The sequence below is a fragment of the Limulus polyphemus genome, unplaced genomic scaffold, assembly GCF_000517525.1.
Source record: "Limulus polyphemus unplaced genomic scaffold, Limulus_polyphemus-2.1.2 Scaffold1138, whole genome shotgun sequence".
Lineage (NCBI taxonomy): Eukaryota > Metazoa > Arthropoda > Merostomata > Xiphosura > Limulidae > Limulus > Limulus polyphemus.
In genome coordinates this window covers 216,700-226,379 of record NW_013666748.1, presented here as the reverse complement: position 1 = coordinate 226,379, position 9,680 = coordinate 216,700, and the positions used below count along the sequence as shown (strand labels likewise).

Here is a 9,680-nt window from a genome sequence, read left to right as displayed (position 1 = left end):
AGGTAGGCCTAAATAAAATGTTTTTAATTGTGTACCAATTTAACGTTGAATATTATTTATGATTTTACCTTCTTTGCCTTTAGCCAAAATCATATTCTGCTGAATATTATTATTAATAAAGCTTAGTTTTTATGTTTTCAGGGAAAATATCTGGCGCCATCTATTACAAAAAATGGTGGAAAAAAGAATGTTAAAATCTTTTTAGTTTTTCTATATATTTCAAAAGAAAAAAAAGCAGAAGCGAAATAGTTTCTGGTGCTATATATACATATATATATATGATACTTGCATCTTATTTTAACTTAAAAATAATAATCATAGTCTTACATATAGCTTTAAGTTTAACTTAAATGATAGATTTCACTTTCAGCAACACCAAAATATACTGCACTTGTGAATGAATGTGTTCCTAAAGTGTTACAAGGGAAACATAATACAAATGAAGTTATGATTGGTGGAATTGTATAGTGAGTAGTATGATTAATTGTACCTCAACATTTTGTTTTATGTCAATTTAGGCAACATATTGTTTATTACACAAAAACAGATTCATACACACTAAGACTATCATTGTTTGTCTCTGGTAGTTTGTTTGGTGTAGCAAATGATATAGACTATGTTTGCATACAGCCATAGAATGTGTGAAATTGATTCATGAATGTTCAATCTTTGATGTATTCATTTCATCACTATTTTTTTTTCAATAGCCATTATTGAAAAAATAGTGATGATTGCAAATGACAAGATTTTAATCTTAACCAAGTTGCTTTCATTGCAGTTAGTTCTTGACAAAAGAAAAAAAAAAAGATCCCAAGTATAAACAATTTAGTTTGATCATAATTATGTAATAAATAAAATTCTTACAAAAAATACTGCTCTGTCCAGTGTCAGGAAAATTTAAATAAGAATATTTTTATATGTGTTGAGTTCTTTCCTCAAGCCCAACTTATGAACCCTTTTTTTAGACCTTCTGTTTTAGTGATTATAAATTTTGTAGGTTTACACCTTGGCTTCATATGTCCAATGAATGTTAGAGGATTGTGTTTCATTTTTCTTTATTTTTCTCATAACTATTTTTGTATGTACATTTGCATGTTTTCTGATGGAAGTCATGTGTCACCCGTGGTACACAGCACCCATAACATATAACTGCACCTCATATCTCCAAAGCCCTATATGAAAGTATTTATCTTGCATGGATGGCTATAATAAAGCCACTCCTTCCATCATGTACCATTGGTGGAGCATGTATGCCATGTTGAAAGAACAACTGAAATAAAACAAATTTACATAATTAAAGCACTTTTTATTTTAAAATTACATCTAGAGGCTGGCATTAAATTTTTCATTGTGAGTAAATAAAGCCAAAAAAACTAATTAACTGAGACTTCTTTCATAAATATGTAACTGTTATGAAAACTGTAATATAATAAAGATAGAAATGAAATGGAAATAAAATTTTCATAGTAACTAAGTGGAGCAAAAAACTTAATTAGACATTGATTTTTTTTAGAAAGTCTTTAATTAAAATTGAAAAGAAAAGAAAGACAATAATATTTTAATTCATTCTAATTTTCATTTATATTTGTCACTGAAACACTCCAAGCACATTGTAGGCTTCCCATAACAATCCTTGAACTATTATCATCCACAGTAGGGATTATTTTATCTGATTTTTTATGATTGTAAAGTTGTGAAATATACATAATTTTATTAAAAATGACAAAATTACTTTGAGAAAAAGAAAAAAATATTAAATATCATGATCATTGGATTATTAGTATTTAAATCATAGTGTGCACCATCGATGGTGCACTCAAGAAAAAACTGTCAATGGAATCATTCTGTCATAAAACATAACATGAAGCCACGAAATTAGCATTATCTAAAACAGAGTTTACAATGAGGCTTTACGTTTCTATTGCATAACTAGGGATATCACTTATGCCGCGAAAGTGTTAAAAGTTTCAGAATGAAATTTCAATAAGTTTCAGATTTTTTTTTGTAGTTTTTCATGTTAATTAGTTAAAAAGGAGGGTTGAAATTCTGCTACTTATACGCAGAGATGTCAAAATAGAATTAGCTACTAGAAATTGGGTGTCAAGTAGGTGGCCACATTCTTCTCACATAAATCAAATGTTTAAAAATAATGACAGAATAATTAATAGACTATAGTACTTGTATATTACATGTACTGTACGTTCAATTAAATGCTAGGATTAGTACACCATCAAGCTATCACAGTGTCTGTTATATATATAAAGCATTGGACATAACATCAACTGTCAAGACTGACAGGTTTGTGTTAGCTTTAATGAAAGTGCAGTGTGTACAAGATACTGTGTCTTTAAAGCCATTATGGACTAATTTTTCTTTAACCTGTAATTAAGATATAATCAAAAATGGCATTATGATAAGATTTTAATTATGTTGTGATCATTGAAAAAAACTTGTAGTAGTTTTTTTTACCAGTTTTCACTTCATAAAGATAAGAATTACTGGTTTAAGTTTTGGGAGGTGTCATAAATTTAATTTACTCCAAGAAATGATCTACAGGTGCAAGAGAAATGAATGGTTAAGAAGTTGAAAAAGTTTTCCATTAAAGTTTCTTTCCTCTACACACCCATTAAAGGCTAATTGATGCTGCTTGTGTTTGTGCATAGTAATAAAATATACTTTGCAACAGCAAAACAATATTAATGGTTTCACCAAAGAAAATAATATTAATTTAAGTTTTACAGGTAAGTTTACTGTGTTTGGCTTTGGAATTCTGTAGACACTTTAATGAAGCAATATTTGATCGTAACATACTTTTTAAGGAAAATTTTATTTTTTAAACCATATTTTAACATTTGCTTGCAAATTATCATTTTAATAACACAGCTTTGAATATCTTAGGTTTTAAATCTACGTGTATGTGGTTAAAACCTGATAATAAAACACATCTGAAAAGCCCCACCTAGAATCCCTGTAAGTTTTAATCAGTTTATTGACTTTCACATATTTATCAAAGTAGTCAGCTCAAACAAGAATTGCCCTCCAGTGGCACAGCAGTATGTCTGCGGACTCACACCACTAGATAGCCCATTGTGTAGCTTTGTGCTTAATTCCAAACAATCAATCAAACAAGAATGTAGTACTCTAATAAAACAGTGTTAAACTGTATATAACAGGCCTGAAGCTAATTAAATTCTTTATGTACTTATTCTTGAAAATAAAGAGAAACAAAGTAATTCCAGATGTTAAGAGTCATCTCAGTATCCACAGAGTTCTCGAAGTTGATTGTGTTAATTCTGAAAGCCCTCATCAGGGCCAGAGCTTTTAAATATTATATAACAAATTAATTTTTCTCCTGTGATTCTAATTTTAAGTTATTCATGTAATCAAATCGGGGAGGAAGACAAAAGTTTTTTGAAAATGTTGACTTATCTCTGCCTTACACATAATGGTTGTAATTGTCAAAATCAGTTATGTTCTTGTACAATCTACCTTTTACTCGTACAGTATTTCATTACAAAATTTCAGAGGACATATTTAAGACCTAGAGTATATTATAGAAAGGATTATCATAATGAAAAAAAAATAATATATACACACACACACACACACACACACACACACACACACACACAAAACGAAACCCAAAAAAGAACATACTTTCTCCAGACAACTGGTATGTAATTTGTCTTGAAGATAAAAAGAGAATGTTAAAAAGTTTTGATGTAGGTGGTTTCAGGTGGTAAAGTAAGGAGTACTTAATATACTACAATTTCTTTTTCATCAAGAAATACTTCTGGATGGTACATTACTGTTTTTTTTTCTCTGTGCATTGTGTAAAATGAAATGCCATTGCTTTTGCTTTGATGTCATATTCATTTTACTGGTAACCTTGATTCTCTGAATAATTCTATTGTCTTGAAACTGTTATTTTTTCATTGTACTCTACAAGCACTGTTAACTGGAAACTTTTTTTTTTAAGGTTAAGCCTAAATTCAGGTCAACTAACAAAATGATTGAGTGAACATGAACAGGCTTGAGCAGCCACCAGATTCAGTGACTGTTTTTTTTTTCTCCAGAAATTATCTTGTATAACACAAATAAATACTACATGATATATTTGGCTTCAGGCAGTGGAAGTTTTATTGAGACAGGAAATCTGTTGACATTTCAACTTCAACTTTAACTACATTATGTAATATTCTTCGCTAGTCATGAGTGTAAAAAAAAGAAGAAGAGAAAAAAAAAAAGTCGGAGCCCTTCCCACTTGACATCATACAGAAGCTAATACAGGAAACCAAGCATTGTTTCAGGAGCCCTAGAATCTGCCAAACAACATTAATATCTGTGGCTGTACTTCTGTTGTTGCTTTTTAATGTATAAGTGGTATATGCTAGTTACTTGATTAACAAGGAGACTTAAGATAAACAACACTGTTTATTATAACAGAAAGGGACACAGATAAGTGCTTTGGAATTATAACAGAAGGGGACATAGATAAACAACATAGTTTATTATAACAGAAGGGGACATAGATAAACAACATAGTTTATTATAACAGAAGGGGACATAGATAAACAACATTGTTTATTATAACAGAAGGGGACACAGATAAACAACATTGTTTATTGTAACAGCAGGGGACACGGATAAATGCTTTGGAATTATACAGATTCCATCTTCACTATGCAAAGCAAAGTAAAAGAATTACATCTTTTCGAAGTAAGTATGTACAGTGTTTTTGTTTGTTACTACTTCATTTTCCATATTTTAATTCTGACTAAATTATCATTATTGCAGTAAATTATTTTAGTTATTTACCTGTAATTATATACAAGCCAAGAACTGAGAAATTGGAAGAAGGTTTTTAGTATGGAAAAAAATCCCATATCTGTGTCCACTTCTGTTATAATAAACAATGTTACTTACCTTAAATAGTTATCCTTTTTATTGTGAAACTTCATTTTCCTCCATACACAAGGATATTTTTTACTGAAATTAGTCAGATTTCCAAATTAACTAATCTTTTAATTTGAAAGTACAAACATGTACATGCTTCTTATTTTGTTATTAAATCTTTACATACATTATCATATCAAAAGTCATGGGACACACCTCTAATTGCAGGAAAATGGGTGTAATGACGAAATATGCAAATAGTTGGGCCTATAAAGGTAATAGTGGTATGCTCAGAAGTAATTTCGTACTTGTACGTTGAACGATGAGTACACGGAAAGAGCTAACAGAGTTTCAAGGAAGGATAGTTGGATGTCTTTTGGGGAAAATGTCTGTATGTGTTATTGTGCAACAATTAAACATTTCCAAGTTGACAATTGGCAACATGCTAAAGAGTGGAAGTTCACAGGTGACAATGATTCAAAGAAATGACCAGATAGGTGTAAAATACTGACTGACAGGAGCCAACGTGCTTTGAGAAGGCTGGTTACCTCATTTCGCCTTCAGACTTTAGAGAATCTGTGTTTCGAGATGCAAACAGCCACAGGCAATCCTATAAGTGTTTCTACGACACGTCAAGAGCTGCATGCCATGAATTTTCATGGAAGAGCTGCAGCGCACAAGCCGTTGATAAGAAAAACAAATGCACACTGTCGATTGGCATGGGGCAAGGCACACCGAAGCTGGTCCATGGATCATTGGAAATCAGTCCTGTGGAGCGACGAGTCAGGCTACATGCTTTTCCATTCTGATGGATTTGTTTGGGTATGGAGGCTGCTTATTACCCGAGTGTGTTGTCCCAACATTGAAGGTTGGAGGTGGCAGTATCATTGTCTGAAGGTCCTTCTTGTGGTATGGACTAAGTCCTCTGATTGCAGTGCATGGATCCACGAATGCTGAGTCCTACATTGATGTTCTGAACAACTCTATCAGTCCTAATTGTAGCAATTTTATGGTACTGGCCCTTACACCTTCCAACATGATGACGCTCCATGTCACAAAGTAAGGACTGTGAATGTGTGGTTTGAAGAGAATAATATCGGAATATTGCAGTAGCCAGCAGAGAGCCTCAACTTCAACCTTTTATGGTATTTAATTAGTGTGGCAGATTATGAATTAAAAAATGAACAATAAATTTGTGAACTACTCTGCCCATGGGCTTTATTTAATAGGTTCTAAACAATTCCACTTTGCTTTGTGCTTTAATGATCTGTAATATTTTGTGTGTCAAGTATTATTTGCAATATATTCTGTTTCACTGTGTTTATGATATGTTTTTGCAGGCTCTTGGCCTTAACATCTCTGATGAACAGATCAAAGAAATGAAAGCTAACATTGACAATATTGACTTTGATATGGCAGCAAAAGAGGAAAAGGCAACACGTCATGATGTCATGGCTCATGTTCACACGTTTGCTGCTTGTTGTCCCAAGGCTGCTCCAATTATTCATTTGGGAGCAACATCTTGTTATGTTGGTGATAATACTGTAAGTTAATAATATACTTTTAATTTGAAAAGCAAGTAATTATGTTATGAAAAAGTATAAACCCTGCAGAATTTTAAGGTGTAAATAATTTACTGGATGAATGGCTCATTAGATAGCATCAATTTGAACAGATTGATGCATGAAAAGTAAAAATTTCTATCCATTACTGTTCTAGAAATTTAAGTTCAGTTTTAAAGCTAACTTTGTTTGTTCTGTATGCTACAGATCGATAATCTTTAGACATAATTGGAACTTTTAGCTGTCAGAAAAAGGCCAGTTTTGAACCATGTGAGTCATATATGTGACTCTGCATCATTGTCACAGTGTACAGTGTATTACTTTTCTTTTGATATAAATTATTTTACAGTGTATTTATCTATTTTTTGTTAACCAAAAATGTTAAACCTGCTTGATTTTTATTGTTCACCAAGAATAACTTTCTGAATTTCACACTTATTTGGATTTCCAACCCATATAGATAAAACTTGGTAAAATATGAATTAAATATACAGATACATTGATTAAACACTATACAAAAGAACTAGCTTGAGAAAGCCTTTTTGTATTTGTTTTTGTAAAACCTTCCTACAGCAAATAACTGTGAATCAGAAGGTTTTGTTTATCTTTTATTTGATAATTAAGTGTATGGACAGCAAATTTCCATCTGAGCAAAAACCTTGAAAGCATCTACATGTAGATTACATGAAACAGAAATAGTTTTAATAAAAAAAGGAGGAAATTTGTGTAGCCTCAGCTAGTCACAAGCAAAGAAATTTGATAAATCTGTTAGAACATCATAAATATTATAATTTCAAATACTAAGAGATATAATATTTGTTAATTTTAAATAGAATTAAGATTGTAATTTGTAGCCTAGAGAATGTAATACATTACAATTCCTTTACTCAAAGTACATGTGCTTCATCCAGTTGATTCAGATAGTGACAAGCTTGCCTGATAAAACATAATGAGCCTTTATTTGCTGTTTTTTTTCATTTTCCTTGGAAGATATGCAGGTTGAGGGTCTTTTGCCCCCACGTGTGGACTTGTTTCCTGTCACACCAGAATGTATCACGTATCCATAAAAAATTTAAACACACAAAATTACATCTAGAAAAGAAAGGCACAGAAACACATAAATTACAATAGACTTCCTTTGTTTCTTTTTTTTATGCCTACCTTGTAGTATTAGGAAATTACTAGAAATATCAATGACACCTGAAAAGCCCAATACATTATAGATCATAACATTCTAACAGATTTGAAGATTCCTGTTCTGTCAGCATAGCAAGTAAAAGTGATGAAATAATGAATCTGTGAGAGTTGGTTTTTCTCTTTCATTTTTGAATTTATTTTTACTTGAATTTGTTAATAATTTATACCTTTTTTTTATTATGTTCAAACTAAATATTTGATAATTAACTCACTTTTATCAGTTAAATTGAATAAGTAATATGATTTTATTCAATTAAAAATTTTTTTTTTTTTGCATCAAAATGATTTCTCTGTAGTTTAAATGGGTATGATTCAGTGTTTGAATAATTTGGCTTTGTTATGATCTTGTGTTGAAAGTTAATTGACTTATTTTCTCCAGTACTGAGAATGATCCATGATCCATTAAAAAAATAAAACTACTTTGAATGTGCTTGATTGTTTGTTTTTAACTTCAGTTCTTTAAACTTTTTACAGCTATTACTGTTTTTATAAATCTTAAAACTTGTACATAATTGATTCCTAACACCATGTTCACTTTTTTTAACTACCATGTTTATAAACAACTTTCCCTGTGCCATGTTTATTTTTATAACAAAAAACATACATTTTAATTTTTCATTACTTATATGAAACTTAGAACTTGTAAACTTTTGGAATTTTGAATGGCAATATCCTTTCTTCATGGTTGTACAAAATTCTAAACTCCCATGGTAGTGATCTAGAAGGGACGTGTGTATGCCCATGATAATGAAACAGTTAAAGAAATGGTACAATTTACTGACTTAAAACCGGAATCTTTAACTATTTGCAGTAAATAAAATTTTGAATTTTTTCACAGGATCTTATAATGTTACGAGATGGTTTTAACATCCTTCTGTCAAAGGTAGGAATTCATTGTTTCTTTCATTTCATATCTTCGTAAGACTTAATTTTGTTTATGATTTATAAACTTTTTTAATCAATATGATCACTATAACTACAGTAATTGATCACTGAATATATTTGGTTTAAAGACAAGCACTTAAATTAAATTATTTTATTATTTCTATATTCTTTAAGCCCAGATACAAATCTAAAATTAGTAAGACTTTTTCTATTTGTATAATTTTAGTATTAACATCTAGAGAAACTATGATCTTTAGTTTCTTTTGGTTGTAATTAGTGGAAAAATTTCAGGAAATCAACTGTAATAGTAACTAAGCAGTTGGATTATTTGACAATATTAGAGCTGTAGCAACATTCTAACTGTGAAATATTAATTGAATAAATAAAATATTTGCATCTATATTTTAATTTGGAATGTTAAAAGATTGTGTGATTTTACCACTGTAATTAGCAGTTATCATATGACAATTACTAGGTTACAAATAGTACTAATTTAACTCTCTGGCTGCTGACTCAGTGGATTACATTTGACCCCAAAATGACCATCAGAGTTTCAATACTACAACTTTTAATATGTTTTCTGTATCTTCAGCTGTAGCAACATTCTAACTGTGAAATATTAATTGAATAAATAAAATATTTGCATCTATATTTTGATTTGGAATGTTAAAAGATTGTGTGATTTTACCACTGTAATTAGCAGTTATCATATGACAATTACTAGGTTACAAATAGTACTAATTTAACTCTCTGGCTGCTGACTCAGTGGATTACATTTGACCCCAAAATGACCATCAGAGTTTCAATACGTTCATCAGAGTTTTAATATGTTTTCTGTATCTTCATGAAATTTTTGAAGCTTTTTTTAAACATTAGTAAATTTAAAAAAAAATCAGAATTTTTATTGAAGTATTTTCACTAAAAATTTGTTCGTGAATATGTGGAGTCAGAGTATTGACTGCTTCAGGTGCAAAGGGATTTTCATTTGAAGGTTGAAAATGCTTTCTTCATCTGAAATTCATTTCTGTAATCTCTAAAACCTCCTAAATAAGTATCTGTTGTTTTTTTTTTCACTAGATCTTTATAGTTTCTTTGTTCTTTTCTCTACCCTATCTCTATACCCATTTGGTCAATTTCACC

General features: G+C 30.4%; 1 protein-coding gene across 1 annotated transcript in view; it reads left to right on the top strand.

Moving 5' to 3' along the window:
• LOC106462305 (adenylosuccinate lyase-like) overlaps nucleotides 1-9,680 on the top strand; it is a 43,413-nt gene that overhangs the window by 843 nt on the left and 32,890 nt on the right. The window contains exons 2-3 of the mRNA XM_013922206.2: nucleotides 6,237-6,440; nucleotides 8,494-8,538. Coding sequence (XP_013777660.2) covers nucleotides 6,237-6,440; nucleotides 8,494-8,538 — 249 coding nt within the window. The remainder of the gene's footprint in view (nucleotides 1-6,236; nucleotides 6,441-8,493; nucleotides 8,539-9,680) is intronic.